General features: G+C 36.7%; 1 protein-coding gene across 1 annotated transcript in view; it reads right to left on the reverse strand.

Annotated features, from left to right (window-relative positions):
- Prrg1 (proline rich and Gla domain 1) overlaps positions 1–27,904 on the reverse strand; it is a 97,803-nt gene that overhangs the window by 47,638 nt on the left and 22,261 nt on the right. Inside the window, exon 2 of the mRNA XM_026387581.2 lies at positions 4,543–4,595. Coding sequence (XP_026243366.1) covers positions 4,543–4,552 — 10 coding nt within the window. The 5' untranslated portion in view covers positions 4,553–4,595. The remainder of the gene's footprint in view (positions 1–4,542; positions 4,596–27,904) is intronic.

The following is a 27,904-nucleotide window of genomic DNA, read 5'->3' on the forward strand; positions in this document are numbered from 1 at the left end:
AATTAATTGGCTTTAAATGTATGCCTTCACTTGAACTATAAACCAGGGAGCTGCCAAATGAAATTAGGTACTACATTATGAGCTTGTCACTTTACACGGCTTGTCAGTTTGAAGATTCATTCCCTGTTTGAAAATATGGAGCTGTATGCTCAGAGTTAAAGTTTAGAATTGGCCTCAACTGTGCAGAAGTTCAGCAGTGAATCAAAGAACTCAGATTTACTCTGGTGGCTGTAAACCATCTTTCCTTTCAGTAAGTCTTAAGTTGGGGACATGGTTGGCTTTTTTGGGCCAAAGGAATCAAGCACACCCATAGATTTCAAAGAATCATGCTGGTCTGTTTTAATAAGAAACAAACAAAAAAAAATTGACAGCATTCTACTGATGACAGCATAACTATATAATTATACCTGAACATCATTTACCATTAACTATAGAAAATAAAGATAGAAAATAACTTTTCAGATTTAGATTTTATAGACCTAAGATTTTCTTCTAAACTTTGAACTCTTTTAATGACCTGACCATTTAAGTTATCTCTGAGGACTAAATATTGGAAGAGAAGAACCAGAAAAAAATGCTAAAATATTTTCACATTGTTATTCTAATTATCCTCCACAAACAAGTCTTATCTGCTTTCAATCATTAAGCTACTCCAGACATATTGTTTTCTATAAAACAACGTAAATTAATTCATGTCTATTATTCCTATTTTGTAAAGGCTGGGTAGGAGCATCTGTGGCTGCTATTATTGAAATAGCATGATGATTTTTTTCCCCAGAAACTTGTTCTTAAAATGAAAACAGTGAAATTAGCTATAGGTAATTAATACATACTACAAATCACTGCTATAGCACTTGGAAGATGCAGTGTGTTCCAAGATAGAAAAATTAATGTGAAAAGGCACATACATTTTTAAAAATCAGACTCTACTTAAACATTCTAATAAAAGCAACAATCCTAGATTTTGTTTGTTTGTTTGTTTATTTTGGGGTACTTGGGATTGAACTCAGGGGCACTCAACCACTGAGCCACATCCCCAGCCCTATTTTGTATTTTGAGATAGGGTCTCACTGAGTTGTTTAGCGCCTCACCATTGCTGAGGCTGGCTTTGAACTCGTGATCCTGCCTCAGCCTCCCAAGCTGCTGGGATTGATTATAGGCATGTGCCACTATGCCTGGTCAGACTTTATTTATTTAAAAAATTGGGGGTAAGAAAGCACCCAAAAGTTGCATTCTGGGTCAAGACAATATTTACTGGGAGTATTGAGCCTTTTATCATTTTGTCATGAATAAACTACTTGCTCAGGGGAGGAATGGAAAGGGAGAATTAAGCTTTAAGTAAGTTCCACTTGAAGATGATTAAAAAATAATATACATACTATTTTGTGAGTCTATACATTTGTGAAATCCTCACATTCCTTTCTTTGTGAAAATGATAATTCTGTTAGAATTTAATATGTAATTTTATTTATACATATCATTCTTTGTTGAATCAGCATCTTACCTTGTCTTAAATTATTCTGATGTTCCATGATGTATTATATTATTTGTGCCAAGAAAAGGCATAAAGAAAATAAAAGGCATAAAGATGAAAAACTCATCATTCAAAAAGAGTGACTTTCACACAGGCTAGGTAAACATTGTAAGGTAAGCCCCTTACTTTAGGCACCTTCCTTTGTGGGTTATGCAGAGGAATGTTTCCAAATTAAATTATCTTGATATCTGGTATGATCAGCCAGCTAGTGCTGCTGCTTTTTGAATGATTACAAACAAAGACTGTTACTGCTCAGAAAATGTTTGTATTTGTCATACCCCACTATCTAACACATATGTGTTTTAGCTGTTATGATAAATGCAGATAGACACTAAGCTCTCTCCTTTTGCCTATCTTTCCTGTCTCCCAAAATATATGAACATCATTGTAGATCTTAGAAGATAATTTCTTCCATACTTTTGACAGCAATAGAGGACTCCTAGGTTTTTAATCAATTTTATACATTACTGATGTTTAGGATATTCAGAACATGGTTTATTTAAGGAAAAAACTGTAACATAAGATGACCTACTTTTGCATTTTAGCTATTTACAGGCTGTAGACTATAAGATCTTCTGTTATTAAACTCAGTTTTATACTATATAAATGGAGATTATTCTCCTCATTTTATATTATAGGGTTACCTCATAACTCTAGTAGGATAATGTAGAGGAAATATTTATGAATTATGAAACGTTCTACAGATACTTGTTAATATCAAAATAATTATAAATCAGAGTCCCAAATACTAAGCGATGGCTAATACTTCATATATAGTAAATAGGATTTCAGCGCCACACATAGTAGACACTGGTGGCTTAATAATAACTTAAAAACACAACTCTGTTCTTACCTGTTCCCTTTTTTTAAAACTTAAGACTGTTTATAATCTTTTTCATCACATAATGAAAAAATTCTAACACATTTGTAAATAATTTTTATCCTTATTAAATAATACTAAAATAAATTCACCTCAATCTTAATTTCTCACCTACACTGTACAGTTGGCCTGATGTGTTCTTTGTTTTCATGGATCCTTAATTTATTTAACAAGGCTGGTGCCATATCTCTGTGATATTTCCCTCGGTGTCCCTTTGTATGACACATTGAGCTATGTTTGTGAGAATCTTTGCCAAATCCAGTAAAAACTTCATTGTATAGAACCAGAAAAGAGAAAAATGAGCACACAGTAGCATCTTTTTCCCCTACTCACAGTGTCAGCAATTAACAAATGTAATCAGGCTAACTAAGCAAAGTTGGGAGAATAAAGGATAGCGTCTCTTTGACACTCAGGATATTAAAGATGCTTTTAAAGTTGTCAACACTAGGAGTCAAAATGCTGCTATCACAAGCTTCCATGTTTGTAAAAGCAGCATTATGTGAAGCACTTCCCTTATCTCATCTCCAGGTTGGAACATGCCCATCTTTGCAGATTACATTATCCTGCCCTGTTCTTTAGCAGGAACTTTATTAATTGCCTGCCCATTCGAACAAATATTTGCTGAGATATCTTTTAAGGTAAAGATCTAATTATCCCTTTGCTAGCAACTGATGATTAGTCTGAAAAGAAAAGAGGAAACAAGAAAGAATGGGTTGCTTGTCTCAGTGTGGGCTCTCTTCTCCATATGGCTATGGTGGCATGTAACAATCAGAACATTTTCCACATTTACTTGAAGGTTTTGGGATTGGGTAAGGACCAAGCTACAATGAAATACTCTGGAAGCTTCTATTGACGGCCGACTTTGTGGCAGAGCAGGGTCTGGATTAGTTCTAGAAATTTGCCTAGGTGATTCCAGTTTTTTTTTTATTTATTTTTAAAATTTCTAAGTCTTCAGAGATTGGCATCTTTTGTGAAGGTCTGGAAAGAACCAGAATCGATAGGACAAATCAATTTCCAAGAGAAGCTCTGGAGAAAACAGGAGCAAAAGCTGATTTGTCAGGGTTCAAGAAGATTTTTTTCCATGACCGGTCCATCATTTGGGGGCTGCTTACCAAGACACATATGTAGATGAAGCAAATGAGGCACAGTATAAGGAGGAACTCTCAGTTACCTACACAACCCTTGCCCCAGCCTGCCGCCTACAGAAGCATCTGATCAAATAACTTCATTTTGTCTGTTTAAAGAACCAGTAAAGACACACTTATTCAATAAGGACAGCAATGAGCCAATATTCCATTATACTTTAGAGTTCTCAAAATACATGTATTATCACATTATGCCAACCACAACTTCCTGAGGCTAGACGTACAGAATGCATTAATCCCACCTCAGAGATGAACAAACAATTTTAGGGAGGCTTTGAGATCTGATGGAGGTAGTAGATATAGAACTCAAATTCAGGCCTTCTGATTGCATCCAATACTTTTCTCACTATGCTACATCACACAAAGTCTTCTTCTGGGGTCCTTTATAGCACTCTGATTTTATTATCTTCACTGGTTAGAATTATTTATGAAGTCACTGTGGTAGCTGGTTAATATTTTCAATGAAATAACCTTAGATTTATCTTTTGCCTACTTCCCGTAGCCTTATGAGAAAGCAAAAACAAGCACAAAGAATTGATCTAACATTTCTTAATGCTGGGCCTTAAGATCTTAAGTGAAACCAAACTGTTTACAAATCAACCTCACAGATGAATCATTTTACTATTGTCATTGGTTGCATAAGAGAAACTTTTTTAGTTGTTTCTATTACTGTTAACAAAGCTTAGAAAACATTGAAAGCATAATGGGTAGCCTTGCTAAGAAGTGGGGAAAAGCTGGGTTTAAGCTGTCTTTCCCTTTACTGGTAGATCTCCACAAAAAAGCAGAATAAAAGACCAGTAGGCAACACGTGATATGTTGGTCTTTCTCTGCACAGCCCTGCTTCCGACAAAAACTTTCTAACACTAACAGGAAATACAATTTAGGTACACACAAACATACTTTGAGTTGCAAATGAAATTTCCTGGCTACAATGGATTAGTATAGAGAGATTTTAAATTACTTTAAAAGAATGAGAAACTTACCCCTCCCCATATTTTTTCGTGGCCTCTGGCAGGTCCTGGATGATGAAGGTTCTCTGCACAAAACAGAGCACATACACAGTGAGATTCACAGAGGCTGAGTCACTACATCAGATAAGCTCCATTATAGCTGATGTGGTCAATGTGAGCATTTCATTTCGGTGCATTCCAATCTTGCTCCCTTAGAAAAATGTTTCTTCTATCATAGATATCTAACCTCAGAGGACAAAACACAGTATTGTGGAAAGCACAGGCTCTGTATCAACTTACTATGAGCTTCTTTATCTGGTATTAGTTTATGTCCTTGCCAAATAAAAATCAAACTGGTCACACACTTTCTCTTAGGAAGGCAGTGATATCAACAAAAACTGGTGAACAAAAATGCCAAAAGGCCCAGTGTTAATAACCAGTCTAGCATGTTATTAGCTTGCTTGTCCCTGGCTTCCCTTCAATATCATTCCGTGACAAATCCAATACCCTTTACAGTTGAACATTTTCCTGAATGGTATCAAATAGCAGCACCCCTAATCAAATTATCCCTGAGGCAAAGCAGCCCACAGAATGATTCCCAATAGACAGTATGAATCAAGGACCATGAACTATTGACAACAGGAACTTTGGAGAAACAACCACAGCCCCCCAGCGCATGCGCATACATGGACATCGCAGTTGTAAGAGGGGAAGGTATGTATAGGAGAGCAACATTTCTGTTTTTAAAAAAATCAAAAACATATACATACACAAAAACCAATTCATACCATAATGCTTAATTTTCTTACAAGTTTCAATCACAGAGCTACCATATATTTACTAGAGGTGTTCACTTGTTATGTCCCCAATACCTGAGAGGTAAAGCTGTAAGACATAATCTATCAGTCCATTAGGAAATTTATAAGTTAAGCAGGAACAATCAAGGATTAATACTAGACTGCAATCTGATAACTAGCCATGTAACACTGGATAAATCATTTACTATTTCAAATTCTTTGCAAAAGGAGGGTGCTGAACTATATGGGTATTTCCCAAATTATATGCCACACGATGTTAAAAGGTATTACTCAAAACCAAGGCTTTCTGATCAAGTAAATGTAAGCTACACAGGTTTCTTTATTATAAGATTTTTCAGAGACTTTAAAATGAGCAATATGGCAAAAGTACAGTCTCAACCTATTTAGCTACACAGTGGTTTTTGTAAACAATGAGCAGTTCTTAAGAGTTCTAATTTGAAGGTCATTTTGGAAAACAGGATAAGATAACTGCTAACATCTTTTGTAACTCTGAAATGCTACTATTTTCTAACATGATACTAATTATATGGAACAATATTAACAAAGTGTATCAAAAAAGAAGGGAGCTGGAAAAAGATAAAGGAAAAAAAAAAGACGGGATCTGGATTCTCAGAGAATTGTGGAGCTGAAAAGAATTTGAGAGACCATCTAATGTCTTTTCACTACTCCACCATTTTTGAAAGCATCAGACAGCCCTCAAAAAATCTTATGTAGAGCCAGGCATGGTGGCACACACTTGTAATACCAGCGACTTGGAAGGCTGAGGCAGGAGGATTGCAAGTTTAAGGCCAGCCTCAGCAACTTGGCGAGGCCCTAAGGAACTTAGAGAGACCTTGTCTCAAATAAAAAATAAAAATGGCTGAGGATGTGTAGCTCAGTGGTAAAGCATCCTGTGTTCGATCCACAGTACCAAAAAAAGAAAAAAAAAACTTTTGTAGAATACCAATTTATAAAATATAGAACTCTTCAAAGGGCTGTAATCTTACCTGCTGGGACTTTTCCTTGAGGCACCCTGAATATACAGTTATCAGAAATTCAGCACTATAGGAGTGTAGAGTCCAGTGACTCCTGACCCTTCTGAGGAAGCTATTCTAGGAAGGCTTTAGAAAAGAGCTGGAATTTTTACATATAGTCACAGGAAGGTCCTTACCCTTCTCAAATAGACCTCAATTTTAACTATAAACCCTTCCCAAGCTGATAAATGAAATAATCATTATGTAAACAGAATTATAAAACATTTCTTACTCCAGAAATAACTATAAGAAATTCAACATGCTAAAGTGTAACCCATGTACAAATGAGAGGCCATGAAATAATTGAGCAGGGGAATGATATGGCTAAATTTGGATTTTAGGAAGATATCTCTGACAATACAAGGGAAAAGAGATTTGAGGGGTGAGGGTGGTTTGACCAGGGACAGTAATATCAGATAACGATCAATCAATTTGGCAGGACTTTTTATATTTTATTTCTTGTTTATTCTTTAATATTTAATAAAGTCTTTTTGAAAAGAATCAAGCTTATTTCAACAGTGTTGGGGAAACCACAAAGGAAAGGGTTATCAGATACAGTCCAAGATTTTCAAAGAGGAATTGCCTCTCCAGAGGTCAACATGGAGGACCCAAGATGGGAGCCAGCCATCTTCTAGGGGAAGAATATAACCAAGGATGCAAAAGTGAATGCCCCCTGTCAGCCATCTCACCTAGCCTTCTAGATTAGACTTTTGTTTTAAAGAAGATGATTTCCTTACAGAGAAACAGGGTTCGTGGCCTACTGCCCATATCACCCCAAACCCCAAATTCTCCCATACCCAGGTTATTTCTTTGCTACTTCTTCTGTTGCCAATGGTTAGCTTGTTCTTTCTACTCTGATCTCTTGCTGCTCTAGTTTCTTCTTTCAGTTGGCAAGTGTGTGTGTGTGTGTGTGTGTGTGTGTGTGTGTGTGTATCTGTGTTGTATGTGTGGCACTTTAGTTTTTATATTTCTGTCAGCAGGAATATTAATCTATCTTAATTCTCCCTCAGGTCACCACCCCAAACTAAACATTACTTCTATAATAATGACAACATACTTAACAACAACAACAACAAAGCAGCTTTTGGCCAGACATTAAGACATCTAAATAATGGTTCAATGGATTTACCCAGCCTAGCACTAAATATCCTCTCAACCAGATTCCATTTTCCTTAATAGTAATACTACACCCCAGTGAAAACAGCCTCTACTGCTCCTTTAAACATGCTTTGATCTGTTCCAACTGCATGTCTCTGATCATTTCTTCTGTATCATCTGCATTATCCTACAAAAGTTCTATTCAACTTTCAACATCAGTAGTGAAGTCTTCCTTCATTATCTGAGCAGGAAGTAATCTCCTTTTCCTTTGAACTCTTATATAATATGGAACTTAGGTCCTACTGCATACAGATGTGCATACCTTATAGGATCTATCAGACTGTCTAATTTTTGGAGAGTAAGCAAATTTTCTTCTACACCTATATCTAGTCTGTGCAGGGCACTGGAACATCCCAGTGAGGATTCTAGTGGCCTATACAAACAGACTTACGGGAAGCTCACATACCAAGAATGTTCAAAACACATCATTTGCCTGTTCCCCTTAGTACAGATCAGTGCTTCAGACTCCAGTTATTCACATGCCACCTTAATCAAATTTATGATTCTTGCTAAATGCTTCTATTATCTACACTTACTTAATGTTATTTCAATTAAGTTACTTCTTTTACTTCAGTATCCACTTTATTCTTGTCTTATTAAAAAGTATGCAAAATCATGGGTTTGACATTATATATTTTTAAATGCATACAATGCTGAAATGTAATGTTCAATAGAATACTTAAGTCAAGTAAGCTAACATCCATAATATAAGAAGTCCAGTGTCACCAAAACTACCAAGGAACTATAAACAGAGTCATGCATCTCAAAATACAGGCTGGGTACTGCAAAGTGGACACTGCTTTAGATGAGGACCTAGACCAACCTTATATCAATGTCCTAGAACCTGCTATCAATTCAGTTCAGCAAATATTAAACACCATTTTATAACACTAAGCAGTTTGAACACTGAATAATTACTATGTAATACTATGCCAGGAAGAGTGTTAGGCTCCTTTACGTACTATTTATTTGGTGAGCTAAAAATTTCCTTAATTGGGGATCCTAACAATAGAACTTATATTTTCCCTAATTTTTTAGAATTGTATCAGTTTTTTTCAGTCTCTCTTAAAAAAATTGGTGCATAATATAAAGAATAGTAGATTTCATTGTGGCTATAGTTTTTGAATTGTATATATTTAAGGTATAACCCGATGGGGTTTTTTTTTTTGGGGGGGGGGCACTGGGGATTTAACCCACAGGTTCTTTATCTCCAGTTCTTTTTATTTTTTGAGACAGGGTTTCCCTAAATTGCTAAGTCTAGCCTCAAACCTGTGATCCCCCTGCCCTAACCTCCCAAATTGCTAGGATTACAGGTTTGCACCAGCACACCTAGATATAATGTTTTGACATACTTATCTGTTTTTGTGCATGGTGCTGGGGATTGAACTCAAGGCTCATGTGTGCTAAGCAAGTGCTCAACCATTGAAGCATATCCGTAGCCCTTTTAACTTCTTTAAAAAAATTGAAGACAGGGTCTCACTAAATTGCCCATGCTGGCATTGAACTTGCAATACTTCTGCCTCAGTCTCCCTAGTACAGATGTACTGGGAGTACAGATGTGTGCTATCACGCCCATCTTGGTATAATTATCTTGATAGCCATGTACATAGTGAAGAGTTGACCATAGTTAAGCGTGGCTTTTTAAATAATGACTGGCTTTATATATCCCTGATGAAGAATTCCAACATGGCTTTGCCACCACTTGTAACTGGGTTTGAGGTCTGGCATGCCAGTTACTATCTATCTGACCTTGGGCAAGTTATTTAACCTGTTTAAGCCTTGGTTTCTTCAAATATAATGGGGTTATTAATGATAGTTCTCATCTCATAGGCTTTGAGAGAGGATTAAATGAAAATAGCTATAATGATTCTTGATATCATTAAATGGGAACTGTGAAGATGATAACAAAGGTTTGGCACACCCCCAATATCTTTATTCCAATCTGATTCTTATAGTTTAATTTTTAGTTGGTCAATCTGGTTCAATTCATTAAGTGTAACTATGACTACTTAAGACAGAGCACACTGTAAAATAGATTTTATGAGCTGAATTTGAAAAATCAAAATTTGATTTTTCAGTTTTAGTTTTAGCTGCACAACTAAGTTTGGGGTATGCACCCCCAGTTCTTTAAGAGCTTCCTTTGCTGTTTTTGATGTCCATTACATATACTCGCCCCCTTTTCCCCAGCTTTCCTGTGTCACAGTCCAGAAACTCCTATTCCTGGTAATTATTCTTCTTCCAGGAATCCTCGGAGATTCAATTATAGCTACCTATTTTATTAGTTTCAAAACACTGCAGGCTATATTTTTATTTGTAGAGAAGTACTTCCTCATTGGCTTTACTTTTCAGCCACACGGCCCTTTCCAGGCTGGGTTATAGAGTCCCTTCACTGTCCTCAATGCACCATCCTCTGGCTACACTACTTAAGGTTTTTCCAGTTCTAGTCCCTGGCCTTTCCCTGAACCCCAAAGCCCTTCTAATTTTTCAGGACAAAAAAGGGCCCTGTGTCATACTCCAAAGATAATATGTTCCCTAGAGTCCATTCCCTCCTGGCGCTATCTCTTAAAGACACAGCTCTCTTCAGTGGCCTAAGGGATCTTCTTTAAGTGAAAGGTTAATTCTATGAGGCCTCTGGGAGCTTCACCTCTGTAGAATCCATGTCTTTAAGATAATAAAGATTCAACTGGTATTTTTTGTATATCTGTTTACAATAAGACATTTCATTTGTATTGTCTTGATGCTCACAACAATCCAATGAGGTAGGTACAACAAAACCTAATGATGAATGATAAAACTCAATTTCAGAAAAATCAAAGTCCTCATGTTCCTACAGCTAGTGAGTAGGAGTGTCCCATGATTACTTTTTTTTTTTTTTTTTTCATACGGGGATTGAACACAGGGCACTGAGCCATATCCCCAGCCTTTTAAATATTTTATTTAGAGATGGGGTTTCTCTGACTTGCTTAGGGTCTTGCTAAGTTGCTGAGGCTGGCTTTGAATTTGTGATCCTCCTGCCTCAGCCTCCAGAGGTCCTGGGATTACAGGTGTGCACCACCACGCCCAGCCCAGGATTGCCTTTTAACTTCTCAACATATATATCAAAAAGGCTAACATTAAAGCTCTATGATTTGTCATAAACACATCTGTGTAATTGGCATTATGATTCAGAACACATCTCAGGATTTTAAACTAGGATTTTTTCACCAAGTCCTGTGATCTTTCAATCACATGTGTAGGTATTCAACAAATATTTCCTTAATGCTTATGATGTTGCAATAATTTTGCTGAACATTGGGGAGTTAATGGTGAATAAGACAGATGTGATTCCTACTCTAATTGAGCTTACCATCTAGGGGGAATTTAGATATTTTTTTAAACTGCAAATAAAGGAATTTAAGTTATTCAGAGGAATTTAAATAAGTTCTGTATGACGTTGGCAAGGCCAGCAAAAGAGGTTAGACAAATGGTCAAATCATACAAAGGCTTTACTGGCTGGTAAACCTCTTGGATTTCTGGCCTAAATTCAATGGAAAACCACTAAGCGATACCCCTGTGTTCACAAAACAACCAGTTCCCTAAGAGCTCGCTTAATTCTTTAATTACCCTAACCTTTTTGTTACTTCTTTTTTTTTTTTTTGGGGGGGGGGCGTTGGCTACTGGGGATTGAACTCAGGGGCACTGGACCACTAAGCCACATCCTCAGCTCTATTTTGTATTTTATTTAGAGACAGGGTCTCACTGAGTTGCTTAGTGCCTCACTTTTTCTGGCTTTGAACTCATGGTCCTCTTGCCTCAGCCTCCCAAGCCTTTGGGATTACAGGTGTGTGCCACTGTGCCTGGCTTTTTTGTTACTTCTTATATGCTTTACATTTTACCAGGTCCATTATCTCAAAAGTATAAAAACAATAACATAAAATCCCAAGATATAGAGATATTATATGCAAATATTATATATTAATAATAATTGTTTATAAAATTAATAAATTATAAGATTAAAATATGATATCTACTTTTCAAAATTAATATGTAATATAAAATATTTGTACATGTATTTCCTCACTAGGGAGCAGAACTAAGCTCAGGAAGCTGAGAATGGAGGATCACAAGTTCAAAGTGAGGTGCTAAGCAACTCAAACTTGCCATCCTCCTGCCTCAGCCTCCCAAGTCACTTGGATTATGGGTGTGTGCTTTCATCCCCATCCCGCCTATTCATTCAAACAAGTATGCTAAATGTGATAAATGGTTGTACATACCAGCAAGACAATAAGAAGACAGGAAAGGAGGACAGACTTGTTTAAGTAATATTTATCTGTGTAAGACAAATACTTCTGCTTTTTTGATACTTGTCTTTTACTAGTTTCCTTATGATACCATGGTTGGTGTACACTGGGGTCAGCAGATGTTTTATGTAAAAGGCCAGAGAATAAAAATTTTAGATCTTGAGAGTCTCTGTTGTTACTGCACAAATCTGCTATTATAGCATGAAAGCAGCCACTGAAAGGAATTTGTATGTATATGTTTTAATAAAACTTCATTTAAGGACACTGAAATTTAAATTGTATGTAATTTTCATGTGTCACGAAGTAGCTTAGTTTTTCTCAACCATTTAAAAATGTTAAGGACATTCTTGGTTCATGGTTATAAAAAAAAAACAGGCAGCAAGCCATTATTTGCCAATCCCTGGTATACACAACAAAATTATTTACTGAATTTTTATCAATCAACAAGTCAAACGAAATACAAGGAACCTCAGCGTGTTATTGAAACATAAAGATCAGCACCATCAATAACAAGTTAGACAATTCTCTACAAACTTTCAAGTGTGACATTAATTTTATATGACAGTTGATCTTAAATTTCAAGTCCATGATAAAATATTAAAGATAATGGTATAACCATCTAAATAAATCATGTTAAAACTGCAGAAGCACCTCACTGAAAACTACAATCTAGATGCCTGATAAATCACCTGATGAAGTCAACTGTATTTCCTAACAGAAATAGTTTATTTTATCCACAGTAATGTTTCAGTTATCACTTCCATCTCAATAAAGCACAAATGTATATATCCCACCTTGACCTTTCCCCTGAATCCCACAATTTCAAATACACTTATATTATCTTGCCACCACCTGGAAAAACGCAGATCTAACATGAAATATTTTCTCCACTTCATGTGTAAATGGGCTTCTCCTCAAATTCCATAATTATATAAACAATATCTTATTTCATTCAACCCTAGTATTGAAGGATGACATTTTAAGATACTAAATAAAGTTTCATTTTTCTCTCTTCTTTCTTTACTCCTCACCTACCACTGTCCCAACTAGTAGCTAAGCCATTCTATGTTCATTCCATCATATGAAAAATAAGTTTTTCTAAGGTACTTGGGGAAAAGGAGAGGCTAGAAGCAGAGAGAAAATGACTGAGAAAAGAATGTGAGCAGGGGATTGCCTTCCAATCCCACCTACCCACAATTCCCCTTCCAAGCTAGAAAGGTTACTCTGGGTTAAAGAGAAGAGAGAAGCCAGAGGGGCCTAGGATGGAAGGGTAGACCTAAAGGGACCAAACAGATTCAAAATGAAGGGCCATTTTTAGTGAGAGGCATTGCTTGAGTGCCCAGTAGCCCCTTGCAGAGAGTTGAACATCTACAGACCATATGAGCAAGCATATGGATAGACTCTTCTGGTAGTGAATACTGAAGGCCTCTTTTGGACAGTAGCCATTCCCTGACTGATCACCTTCCTGCTAGACAGATGCCTATGCATGCCTGAGGCTAACTCCAGTCCCTTTTGAATTCACTCCACATAGACAACCATCCTTGCAACCTCCCTGAACCATCAGCCCTGAAGAATAAGAGGGCCCTGCTACAAGATGTACTACTAACTAGACTGATTTCTTAAACCATACGTGACTTTTATGTGTTTTGATTGTCACATAAATAGAATCATAGTGTACATTCTTGGATCTAACTTCTTTTGCTTAACATCTTATTTGTAGAGATTCATCCACACTGTTGCGTATAGTTGTAGAACATTAATTCTCACTACAGGCTCCATGTTAAGTACACATATGTCCATTTACTTACTCATTCTCCTACTGCTGGGCATTTGGGTTGTGCTGTGGTCTGAATGTTCATATTCCTACAAAAATCATATGATGGACCTGATGTGTAAGCACATACAAGTGGAGCCTTTGGGACGAAGTTATAAGGACACTGTCCTCATGAATGGGATTAGTGTCCTTATAACAGAGACTTAAAGGAGCTCTCCAGCCCTTTCTACTACGTGAGGACACAGGAAGTAGGTGCCATCTTAGAAGTAAGAGAGTGAACCCTCACAGACACTGAGTCTGCTGGTGCCTTGCTCTTGGACTTCCCAGCCTCCAGACTGTGCATAACACATTCTTGTTGTTCATAAGTTATCCAGTCTACGATGTTTTGTGATAGCAGCCCAAACTGACAGAGATAGGCTATTTTCAGTTTAGTATTAGTAGAACAAATCCCTGTCACCCAGGTTTAAGGCAGTGGCAGTATACACATACGTAACTGAATCTAGATGACCAACCAGTACGACCTACTTACTTTCTGTTCTTTAATACCTCATCCCAGTCTTTCCATTCTCACTACTACAAACCCACATCATATTTCTTCAGGTTAACAGCATATTTCCCAAGGATGGGAAATATCTCTTTAAAATATATTTTTTATTTTTAATTGATACATAGTGATTGGGGGATACTGTCTGACATTTCAATACTTGTATACAATGTGTAAGGGTCAGATCAGAATAACTGGTATAACCATCACCACAAACATAATTTCTGTGAGTTGGGAACATTCAAACTCCTATTAGCTATTTTGAAATATTCAATTAATTGTCACACCATAGTTATCCTACGAGCATTAGAAGTTTCCTTTTATCCATCTACACCCCTATACCAAGCTCTCTCTATCCCTCCCCCCTCCTTTTAACCTCCTCAGGCTTTGGTAATCAGCATTCTATCCTTGCTTCTTTGAGATCAACATTTTAGATTCCACATATAAGTGAAAACAAAGAAATATCTTAATTCCTTAATGTCCATTTACTTACTGATCACCTTCCTGCTAGACAGATGCCTAAAATATAAAAGAATATGCTTTTGGTATGTGTTTGAGCAGTAGCCACTGTACATGTATAATCATTACCATCAAGGCAATCACTGACAACTTCTAATGCAGATATGTAATTGGTGTTTTCACATCCTGTCTTATAAGGTATTGGATTTTTTTTAAGCATCCTGTTTCAGATATCTCTCAGCATTAAGAAATGTCCATAAAGCCCAATTCCAATTCCCCAATACTAAAATAGCCTCGCTTTAAATACACATCTTTCCTCATTTTCAGCAAGATGCTCAGAAGGAAGTGATAACTGAAGAGTGAAAAGGAAGAGGTAAGTTCTGGTAGGCTATTTGAATACAATGCTCTTTCAACTCATAGATTTAATATCATCAGGAAAAACTGAAGAGGCTTTGAATATCATAACACATGAGAAGAGGAGCAGCAGAAAATCACATAGAGCATTGTTTCCAGATCGCTATGTTGATTACTTCCTTTAATCTTTGCAGTTTTATGACTTAAATATAGTACTATCATTGCCCCCATTTTACAGATAAGGTACTTGATACACAGTAGTTAAGCAATTTGCCCAAGGTCATGTAATTTGGAAAATGACAGAGTTAAGACACTAACCCAGGAAGTCTGGCTCAATGATAGGCAATAACACATTCTTGACTAAGGGAGTGGAGGTTTACAATTTAACCTCAAAATTAGATTGAGCTACCTGTGAGCAAATATAAGTATGGATTTTAAAGATACATATTGTATGTGTAAGTAAAGCTTTCCAGCCCTTGAAAAGAATGAGAGGAGGCATTACAAAGAGATGGGAGGAAACTTTTGAGTGTTATTAACTTGCATATTATCTTGACTGTAATAACAATTTCATGGGTATGTACATACATAAAAATGTGTCCAATTTAGCCACGTGTAGTGGCGCATGCCTGTAATCCCAGCAGCTCTGGAAGCTGAGGGAGGAGGATCACAAGTTCAAAGCCAGCCTCAGCAAAGGCTTAGCAACTCAGTGAGACCCTGTCTCTAAATTAAAAAAAAAAAAAATACAAAATAGGGCTGGGGATATGGTTCAGTGGTTGAACACCCCTGAGTTCAATTCCTGGTACCCCTCCCCAAAAAAGTGTCCAGTTTAAATATGTGTACATTTGCTAATTATATGTCAGTTACACCTCAATCAAGCTATGTGTAAAAAGGATGAAATAGATCTATACATGAGCCAATCACAAATAATTTTAATAAAGGAAGTCCATAAGGTATTGAGTGAAGAAAAAACTATGAAGCAATATTCATAATATCATTTGTTTTATATATATATAAACACATATGTAAAAACATGTATACCTGGTCCCTGGCTTCTAATGGTTCAATTTACTATTTTTTCAACTTTATCATGGTGTGAAAATGATATGCATTCAATAGAAACCACAATTTTTAAAACTGGCATTTTCAATTTGGACTTTCTCACAGGCTAGATAATGGGTCTGATCCTCTCTGGCAATGCTGGGCAGCAGTAACAACAGTGAGCCACAGCGCCAGCCAGCCTGGAGATCATGAAGGTGAGACACCTGACACTCCTCAGTAGACTGTGTTGCTAAACTAGGAAGTGTGGTAGGTCAGATGTAGTAAATGCAACTTTCACTCAAGATATTTTCAATTTATGATGTTTTTTGGGGGATGTAAACCCAACTGAAAGTCAAGGAACATCCGATATAAAATGTAATCTGTGGTTTTTTTTTTTTTTTAAAGATTTTTTAAAAGCTTTTGGTAATACAAAGAACTTTCCCTGAGGCTTGCCTAAACAGGTATATGAGTCCATGAGTCAGCCATCTTGGAAGCAGATTCTACAGCCCCATTTAAGCCTTCCAATAACTGCAGCCCCAGTGTACATCTTGATAGCAATCCTATACCAAAACCACCCAGCTAAGCTGCTCTTGAATTGCTGGCTCTCAAACTATGTGAGATAACATGTTTGTTGTATGAAGCTGCTAAATGTTAGAATAATTTGTTATGTAACAGTACATGTATAATGCAGCACATATCACTCTTTTATGTAATATTTTAAAAATATAGAATACATATAGAAAAGTTCAATAACCTTTTTGAATTTTCACAAAGTGAGCACACCCATATAGCCAGCACGCAGATCAAGAAACCTGAACAAAACATTACTAGCACCCAAGAAACTGCCTTCCCGTCTACAGTCCAGTTTCTACCTCAAAGCTCTTAGGCTGATTTCTTATACCAGATAAGTTGTACCTGCTTTTGAACTTCATACAAACTGAATCATGTGCATTCTCATTGAGATGAAGCTTCTTGCTCAACATCATGTCCATAAGATTCATCTATATTATTGCATATACTTTATTCATTCATTCTTGCTACTGATTTCATGTTAGGCATAATGAAGGATATGGAAAATGACAACCACCCAAGACTGTGTGACCTGGAAGGAGGAAGAGAGAGAGAAGATCCTTTCCCAATAAATCTTTCCTTTCCCAGTGACAAGACAATCCCTGGGAAGGAGATGAACATCAATCCTAAAATGGCAGTCCCTGGAAAGAGGGAAAATATTGATCCTTTCCCAGTAAATTCTTTCCCAGTGACAACAGACCCCAGAGGAAGAAGCCAAACATTAATCCTTTCTCAGTGACAGTATAATGATCCCTGGAGGAAAAAGATAAGCACTGGACCCTCCATCCTTGCCCAGTAAAAACAAGCTTCAAATTCTCACAACCTGTTTCCTGAGTGTACAAACTGACATATTCTGTCAATAATTAAGTCAACTCTCAGTGTAACTATAAAAACCCAGGCCCCTCTTGTAACTGGTGGCACAAAGTGAACCCCTCCAATGCCTGACTCCGCTGCTGAATAAAAGGCATTGCTGATCCATGAAGTCTGCTCCTGTGCCAGTTATTTGTGCTTTTATTATGGTGCCAAAACTGTTTTGGTTGTTTTTGCTTACACATATATCGCTGTTTATTCATTCTACTATTGATAGACATTTGGGTTGTTTCTAAGTTGTTTATTACCAACAGTGCTGTACACATTCTTGTAAATGTCTTTTGATGAACCTATATATCTATTTCTTTTGAGCATATGCCTAGAACTGGAATTGCTGAGTCACTGGCACACCTATATTCAGCTCTACTCATTTCTGCTAAATAGTTTTGCACTATGGCTATACTAATTTATACTCCCAGCAATAGCACAGCAGAGTTCCAATTGTTCCTCATTCTTAAAGACTCTTGGTACTGTAGTTATTACATTCATTATTTTGGTAGGAGGTCCTGGTATCACACTGTGCACTGTTTTGATGAGTGATCAAGTTGAACACCTTCTATTTGTATGTTAATTGGCCCTTTTGGAGATCTTTTGTAAAGTGCCTGTTTCAAGTCTTGTCCACTGAAGCATATATTACTTTTAAGATCAGCAAAAGACCATAATTTTCTAAACTAATGAGTTCTCTATGGTATTGTGAAAACAAATGCCTTTGAGCAGCAGGACTAATAGCAGGAAAATGGTTAGATGTGTCGTCTAAATCTAGAAATGTTTTAAGAAGAGCAACAAGAAAAGCAGTAAGGCAGAAGGAACTTTTAAGAATGAGACAAAAAACGGGAGGCTATTATGAAGACAATGCATCTGGGTAGGATCTGCTTCTTTCTAATAGATGGAAAATAACCACATCCAGGAAATACCTTGAGAACTGTGTTAGCCTGTCACTGTCCAGAAAGGCTTTTCTAAGGATAAGAAAGGGCACAAATGTTCTTTAGCTCTATGTCACAGTGCTATATAATTCAGAGAAGTTCAGTGCTACTAGGCAAAAGTATTCTGCAAATGAAAAAGTATATCACCTATAAATGTGGTCCCGTTACATCACATTTCTCAAAGGAAAAAAAAATAGTCATTTATATATACCCTTGAATAGCAAATAAGTATATACTAACCTTCCTTTAACCTATAAGCCTACATTAAGCTTCACTTTCTTTTTTTCCCTTTATGATTTACCAGAATGTACTGTGGCATTAGCTGTGTATTTTTAGTTTACTGATTAAATTTTAATAAGACTCTTCAGATAGCAGAACAATCAGTTAAAGAAAGTTAATATTGCTGGACAAGATCAATGCATAATGGACACCATGTATGAGTGAAAAAGTAGAAGAATAAACAGTGTGACTTTGTTTCTTTTTATCTTAGGCATACCACAGCACAGAATTTCAGGCCCAAATGCAACAAACTAGTGTTTTTGATGTGATCATGTAACAAGTTCAGATATTCCAATTATTAAAATAAACAAGGTCAGATAACCAAATAACTTCAAGAGCTCAACACTATTAAACCAGAAAGAAATAGGTTTTCTCACATTTAAAATTCTTCCATTAACCTATTGTGTGAATGTCACCAAAAAAAATGACATTAAGAAATCATTGCAAATAGTATATGGGACAAATTTGATATTTCTGAGACCTTAAAAGGAAAGGTTTCTTTCTGTGACCTGTATTACTATTTCATCACTGTCTAACAAATCATATCATTTTAATAATTATGCAAGCTACTGGGAGATCAAATTTTATGACCTAACACAATTAAAATATTAACCTAAGGTCTGAGGATGTAGCTCAGTTGAAAAGCACTTGCCTAGCACGCATGAGGCCCTGGGTTCAATCGCTAGTACACACACACACACACACACACACACACACACAAAAGAAAGAAAGAAACCCAAAGCCCCCAAATATTAAAAATATTAACCTCAATTCTTAAAAAAAAATGTATACTTTGTAGGATGAAGTTCTTAAACAAGATATATGGTTATTTCAATAAAAAATTATTTGTAGCTGGGTGTTGTGGCACACACCTATAATACCAGAGACTCAGGAAGCTGAGGCAGGAGAGTTGAAAGTGCAAAGCCAGCCTCAGCAACTTAGTGAGGCCCTAAGCAACATAGTGAGATCTTGTCTCAAAATAAAAATTTAAAAAGGCCAAAGATGTAACACACCCTCCAAGAAAAGATTATTTCCCAGTAAAGGCCCACCTTTATCTTATTATTATTATTTTTACCCAGCACCAGGGGTTGAGCCCAGCAATCCACCACTGAGCCACATTCCCAGCCCTTTTTATTTTTTGTTTTGATACAGGGCCTTACTAAATTGCTGAGGCTAGCCTCAAACTTGCGATCCTCTTTCTTCAGCCTCCAGAGTGACTGTGATTACAGGAGTGTGCCACCATGCCAGATTCCTATAATATCTTTTCAAACATTTTTTTTTTTAAAAAAAGAAATTTGTCTCAAAACATTAAATTGATAATGCTACACAAGCAATAAGAATTACATCCTATAAAAGCATGAGTGTGGGTTTATTTATTTTTTTTAAATATTTAATTTTTAGTTGTAGTTGGACACAATACCTTTATTTTGTTTATTTATTTCTATGTGGTACTGAGGATCAAACCCAGGGCCACATGTGAGGTGAACGCTCTACCACTGAGCCACAACCCCAGCCCTGAGTGTGGGTTTGTTTATAAGGCAAAATTAAAAGGCCCCTGCAGAAATGCTTTTTTTCCTTTGCAAACTAATACAAGGACTGATTCCTAGGAGAAACTATGTTACTGGGCAACACTAACCATAGAGGCAAAGAAAACCTAAAGATGATAGGGAATGTTAGGCTTGAATTGTCTCTTGCTTTTATTTTTAAACTCCTCTGCTCAATCTAATTGAACTGGAGAGTTAAGGATTAGGAGACAAAAAAGCAGAAGAGAAATGAAATGAAGGTCCTGAAGAGTCTACAAACTCTTAATCTCCAAAGGAAGATTTAATTTCGTGATGATGACCTATTTTGTTTAATGCTGGCAGCAATCATGAATATCTTTTTTGATACTATATCCTCACTAATCACTATACTTGACATATACTGGACATGCAAAATTTACCAAATAAAAAATACATATTTTAACAAGTTTAGCTCATATGATATTCCATTTTCTGTTCTGCTTTTCCACTCATACTTATTCTCATTTGGAGTTATTTCTGGATTTGGACTTTTGGAGTTATAACTAACTTACTCTTTGAGGCAAGCAAGCAAAGAGACGGTTTTCATACAAAAGTAAATCATTTAATCAGCTTGCTTCTTAATACCTAGCTGAAACAGACTACAAAAACTGGTAAAGTGGAGATGACATGGCAATGAAAGTGTTGGATCACATAGGGTGCATGGAGGGTAATTAATGCCAATGAGGCAAGACGTACCAGGTCAGCCTGTTCTGTTCCTTCATCAGTTGTGAGATATTGCTGAAGTTCTGGTTCCTCTCCTATAAAAGGGTTCTTGGTAAAATGTATGGAGACTCAGGGAAGCTTGGGAAGGGAGGTATCATTTATGTATACCTGAAGGTATTCATTGTGGGGGTCATTGGATACATATGATCAGTTGTTGCTTTAACTCTCAAACTATCTTATCTAAAAGTTCAATTGTTACATATTTCTATATATCACCTAATTGGTACCCTAGGTTATCAGCAAATCATGACAGACAAAAAGGAAAAAAACCTGTGCCAATTCCACACTATAGATGGAATACTTCATAAAATTCACTTTATTTTCTCACATCCTACCTAGTTCTGGGAAGAGTTAAAGATCATTTGTATAAAAATCATAATAAAAGAAATTAAAGTTTATTTAAAAAAATTTAAGGAAAACACAACAAAGGGGAAAAAATCAAGAATATAAAAGACAAAGACAGGATTCAAATTTGTATACAAAAAGTGCCAGAAAGGTTCTGGAACTTTGATAAAGGAAGAGATAAATTTCCCAGTAGCTAGTGCCAAGAAACCCAATTAGTTACATGAGCCATGATATCACTGAGATAAAAACAAAGCAGTTGCCCAGAAACTTCATTACTTATGTTTTGGTATTCCAAAGAAAAATTATCCCTAGGGTCCTCAAAAGACAAAATGTAGTGGACAATGGACAGTGTTGTCAATATCAACATAGTAAATATAGTGACACATTTTATAGTATAATTTCTTATAGCTTCTCTCTTATAAGTAGGCCAAAGGTAAAATAGCACAGAAGCAAGGTACTCTATATTTGTATAATATATTTAGAAATTGGCCCACTCAGCTTCCTAAAACAGCCTAGACATACAATTAAAAACACCCAGTGGAATGACCGTCCAAAGACTCAACTGCACCTGGCTGATCCAGACCAATGTCTGATAGCCATTCTATAAACAAAACCTAAAAGATCCAACTCCCTCTGCTGGCCTTTCTCCAAAAAGAATAGCAGTCCTGAAAGAAATGCTGATAAAGAACCCCAAGGGCCAAGAGATTTCAAAATGTCAATTTATTCTAAATTATTAAGGGCATTGGATATACTCCTTTTAGGGATAGCCTTGGGTCCCTAAGAATTAGTCCCCAGCAGCAGAATGGAAAGCTTGCCAAGTTGGTTTACCAAATCAGTACAGCCTTGGGATCAATCAACCAAAACAAGACAGGATGTTTGCTATTATATAGTGAAGACTAAGGGATAATCCCAAAACCTCATATTGGTCCCAACTGTCTAGGGAAAATGTACTAAGGTTCTAATGCTGGATAGGGGGAACATTTTTTCTGGACTTTTGCAACTTCAGTATTTCATTTTCACATGAGTTAAAATATCTCTGTAAATCATTTCTCCTAGTTACACACCTTTTCATCAGATTTGAGGTGAGAAAACCAAAGGTACAGAGGGGATTTTGTCAAAAGATTTTTCCTTTTGCTTCCTCAGCAGTCCATCAAGAATGTGCCATTTTACTTAATCTGTACATTAAAAACCCTGTGAGTTCAGAAAGGTAAATAATATACTTGTTTCACAGATGAGGAAACCAAGGCTTGGATTGGCTTACAGAGCCACTACTTGGTTACCACATCCGAGGTCTGATTCTTAACTCTAATGTTGTCCCCATCATAGTATTGAACCAAGAATGTAAAATTTTCATTTCTCGACTGAAAATACATGTCCCTGCAGTGGAGTCTATAAAATGGCTATTTTTGCAAATTCCAGTTAAAAGCAACAAATATGATGGTATGCAAAGGGGAATCACAGGTCCTAGGACAAGGCTCTCAGAGTTCTGGCCTTTTTTATTGGCTCCTCAAGAACACTACAAATGGAGTCAAGCCCCCTCTCTACAAAGGCTATGTACTTTCCCACTTCCAATCCTTTGTTCACACCATGCCTCCTCATTTAAATGTGTTGTTCCTTTCTTTTTGGCTTAGCTGAATCCTAAAGCCATTATTAATGACAGTATAATTCCCAATTCCCCACCTCTTTAGAAATAAATTTCCATTAGCCCAGCAGGATGTCATCTTTCTGTCCTCTGAATTTCTAAAGAATTCAAATCTATAGTACATATTCTTACTTGCTCAGGGTTTTTTTAATTGGTTCTTTTTAGTTACACATGACAGTAGAATTCATTTTGATATAATTATCATAGTATTTCCCCCAGTTTGCAAGCTGCTTGAGGGGTAAGGCCAGGAGTTGGCCTCTCCACACTGATAACAGGATCCAGCACTGAGGAAAACACTCTGTAACTGATGGCTCAGGCACTGAATCCTCTGAGCAGTCTAAACAAACCAGTTGCATATTTTGCTACCTTTCTTTCACTGGATACCAATCTTTTAATGTCCCATTTCCCCCTTTACTTTTCTTTTCTACTGTATACACAACATGAAACCATATGTTTGAACACTCAATGGACTATAGATGACATTTATGGGAAGTATTTTCTATTCACCAAACTGGTGAATATGTAAAGCAGATAACTTTGGAAATGCTTTGCTGTCTGCTTCATAATCCATAATATGCATATTTACCTTTTATTTAACCAGCCCTGTTGGTGTTCATTTAGGATGGTTCCATTTCTTTTTGTTATAAATAATGCCAATAAACATACCTATCTTTTAAGACACACCTTTTTTGTTCTGAGATTAAATTCCTAGAGTGAATAATTATTGCCAAATTGTGATCCAGAAAGCCTGTATCAATCTCATTGTCAACACCAGTATTTTCACCACATGGGTTCTTTATATTTACAGAAAGTGGTTGCCTCCGGTTGGCAATAAGGGAGAGGATATTGTCAGCCAAGGAAGGAAGGAAGGAGTAAGGGAACCAGATTAGGGAGGATTAGGTATTTAAAATATAATTTAAAATAAAATGGTTGACACAGAAGTTTCTGTTTAACTGGCTTCTCTAATTTTTGGTATGCTAATCTTTTATAATTAAAAAACTTTTAAGACAACCTATTCTGCATATTTATTAGCAATGAGTATTAGCATTTTGTTTTTCAATTTTGTGAATTCAGTAAATTAAAAATGGTATCTCATTAGTTTACAATTCCTTGCTTACTGGGAGGATTTGTTACTGGCAACTCAGCCCAGGGAGCCTGCCTGGATCCCAGCTGGCTGAGTTCTGCAGCCTGCCTGTGTGAGAAATAGGCAAAAGGTGGAAACAGGAAAAAATGAACTTTATGCACTTTGATCAAATTGGGAGAAGCAGCAGCTAGACCGCTTCTCCCATTGGTCCTACAGAAGCATTACAATACAAGGAAACGTGCACTAAACGTGTAGATTTAGTAGGCCAGAGAAGGCTTTTAGAAGAGTAGAAGAGGCAAAGTGAGACAAAAGGTAGGAAATATGCATATGCAGATTGAGTTAGCCTACAAACAGGCCAGGACAGGGAGTGGTCTCCACTTAGCTTCCTAGCTTCTTTGGCATCCCCTCCAGGTGTATGTGTTGGGGGAGGGGCAGCCTTTACTTTTAGCATGAGTAAGTTGTTTTCCATTTCAGAGGGTCCCTAGCTTCAGTCTGTTTCAGACTGAATATATAATATACAATGTGTGTATGAGCTAACTGTATTTTTTTCTCTTACAGCTTGTGGATAAAATTGTGGATAAAATTGTGTGCTCTGCTTTTTTATGGGTATGACATTCTCTGTTTTAAATTTTAAAAGCATGCAAGAACATTTTCTTCTCAAAAAATAAGTCTTCTACCCCAAAGAATTACACTCTTAATAGGATCTTTTTTTTTTATTTGCTTATTTTTTTTTATGTGGTGCTGAAGATCAAACCCAGCACCTCACACATGCTACGCATGTACTCTATCATTGAGCCACAACCTGGCCCTTTAGTAGGATCTTTATATATGTGGACTTTGGGGATTTTTTCCTCCTCAGATATGTGGCCATCAAGGGGGAAAAAGTCTTTACTACCAAACTGGACATAAATTTGGTAGGAACAATTCAAAACTAGAGAAACATTCAGAAAAGCTCTTCCTTTCCAAGAACAATTGAATGGAAGGCCTATGGAGGAAAGTTCAGTCTCTGAGGAAAGGGATTAGTCCAGATATCAAGGCAGGGTTTTCCTGTTACTGTAACAAGGACAAAAAAAAATTGTGGCTGAAACAAATGTTCTGAATTGGGAGAAAGAGGCATTAAAATGTTCAACTATGTAGAAAACACATAAAGGACAGATGTAAATTCATGAATCAAAGGAAGGAGGGCCCTGAGAAATCAAGGGAGAATAAAAGCAGGAGGAAACATCAAAGATTAGAGGGTACACTATGGATTCCCAGCTGCTCCTAGCCTCAATCCAATTAGCTTAAGGAAACTATCTCATTGATAACCGGAGACTCCTCATTGATTCAGAAATTAAGCACACTACAAATAAGGAGACCCACCAAATGCTGCAGCCCCTCCCTCTGTCAAATTCAATTCACAGGAGGAAGGAATTCAAAGCTAAAGGGCACCTAGAAATCACAGAATCCTAGGAAGCAGACATTATTTTAATATTTATGAGCCCATCATTTACAGAATTAAATGTTTTCTATACTGCTGGAGCCATTTATGGAGTTCATCATTTACACAGTTAAATGATTTTCATACTGCTAAGGCCAAGTTCTTGGAACCATATTCTCTTGTGCTATTGCTTATTTCAACCTTAACCATATCCTTCATCTTGGAAATGGCCAAAGTCAGTTTAATTTGAAACCATGAGCCAAACCACACTTTTAAAATAGTACAAAGAATTTGGAGTAATAGCAAAGAAGCCGATTTTGTCCTTTAGATTTAAAATATGTTAAATGAATAACACCATTTACTCAACATGTGGCAAGACATTTTCAAGGGAGGGCCCAATCATGAACATGATACTGTGGCCATCCACAATGCCTTTCCCCCTGCCTTTTTCCAATAGAAGGACTGGAAAAGTTTTCAGATTCCCTTGCAATTAAGGGTGGCTATGTGACCCAGTTCTGATGAAAGTGATACAAGGGAAAAAAAAAAAGTCTTTTCAAAAAGAGGATATACTTCTGTCAAACCCTTCTGCCATTTACCCTCTTTCTTTGTGCATTGAATACAGATGTGAGGGATGTACAGCCATTGTACAATTGTGAAGATGAGAACCACATGCTAAGCTTGACAGATTGCAAAAATAGAAAGATATGCGTCCTTGAAGACTTGCCCTGAACTGTCTATCTTCACATTAATTCTGTGAGATAGCCACATATTTATCTATTTCTCTAGCAACTGTACTTCCTGTTACTTGTAGCCACACTCTAACATACCAAGGATAGACAGATAAATAACAATTGAGTTCTCTACTGTGGTAGAAATAGGTAGATGCACATTTTAAAATGCAATAAACTCATCATAGAACTACGAATGAATGAAAGGGTACATTGAGAGAAGAATGGTTAGGCTAATTGTACCCAGAAATGATCTGAAAGCTTCAAGGATAAGACAACACTGAAGGGTCTGGAAAAATGAAAACTTGTTTGTCAGGAGTAGAAGGAGAAAGGACACCTTATTCTGCCTCCTGTCTAACACTGCTATCCCTTTTTTAAAAAAATATTTTTTTTTTTAGTTATACATGGACATAATATTTTGTTTATTTATTTTTATGTGGTGCTGAGGATAGAACCTAGGGTCTCTCAAGTGCGAGGCGAGCGCTCTACCACTGAGCCAAAACCCCAGCCCCTAACACTGCTATCTCTATTTCCATGCTAAAATAAAAAAGTAAGGAAACCTAGGACAGTGTAATAACAATATAACTTCCCAGTCTTCCAGCAAAATTAATAGGCACTGGGCTGGGGTTGTGGCTCAGTGGTAGAGCACTTGCCTAGTATGTGTGAGGCACTGGGTTCAATTCTCAGCATCGCATGTAAATAAATAAATAAATGTCCATCAACAACTAATAAAATATTTTAAAAAATAATAAGGACTTACCACAGTCAACTATATTGGCAGGATTCAATGATTACCAAAATTATATAAAACTTGCCTTTACACTGCTTATGGTCTAATGGACATCTCTGAGACTAGCTCACCAATCCAACTAGTCACAATTCTGTGGCTGCATAACTATATACTGCTGTGTCTGCTCTGAAGGCTGCCAAGTCTTCCAAACTAAACCTACTCTTGTTCCTTATCAGGTAGTAATTACCTCACTCCTAGAATAAAGAGAAGGACATCATGTTGTCATTTGTGATCATTAGAAATCTCAATGCAATTACAAACCTGGCAAAGATCCCAGGAGATCAAATCAGTCTGTTGGGTAACTCAAAGCTTCTAAGCCTCTGGGGACAATCAGGATCCAAGAACTTAAAAAAATTACCTCACCACAGTCACCTCCTTGGAAACTGCTTCTAAAATGTCTAGCTGCATCGTTAGCTACCATGGAAAGCCAATCTTAGGAAAGACTCCTCCCACATACCAATGTCACTATTAATTTGAGGAGAAAATTTTCTTTGGCCAAGCATTCTGCTTAACTTTGCATAAGCATTATAGGATTCAAATACCTCATGCTGCAAATTCTAAAACAGACTTTCTCTGTATCCATATCACACAGACATTGAAATATGAGGAAAGTCCTTTGAAAATGTAGCTCCTTACTTCCCATTTAATTGAAGCATTCATCTACCTCAGAGATGTTAGAGTAAGACAAAGGGTAATAATTAATGTGGTCTGGTACAGAATCAACAGGAATTCAACTAGGTCCTCAGAAGAATAAAAAAAATCCATTAAATTATAAATGAATCTTTTGAATCATCTGGAAAAGATATCCTTCTGGCAATATGCACAAATATCCACAAAAACATTCTTTAGCCTTGCTTACCTTGTTATTCTGGTCTAAAATTGTTTTTCACATTTTCAGTGCTCACTCATGCAATTAAAGCCTCAAAGCAGCTTGGAGCACTGGATTTCTACCCAGGATACCTGAGGGAGGGAGAAAGAGACTGTGCACAAGGTTGATCTGTAGCCATGGAGCCAGCAGCAA

The sequence above is a fragment of the Urocitellus parryii genome, chromosome X, assembly GCF_045843805.1.
Source record: "Urocitellus parryii isolate mUroPar1 chromosome X, mUroPar1.hap1, whole genome shotgun sequence".
NCBI lineage: Eukaryota > Metazoa > Chordata > Mammalia > Rodentia > Sciuridae > Urocitellus > Urocitellus parryii.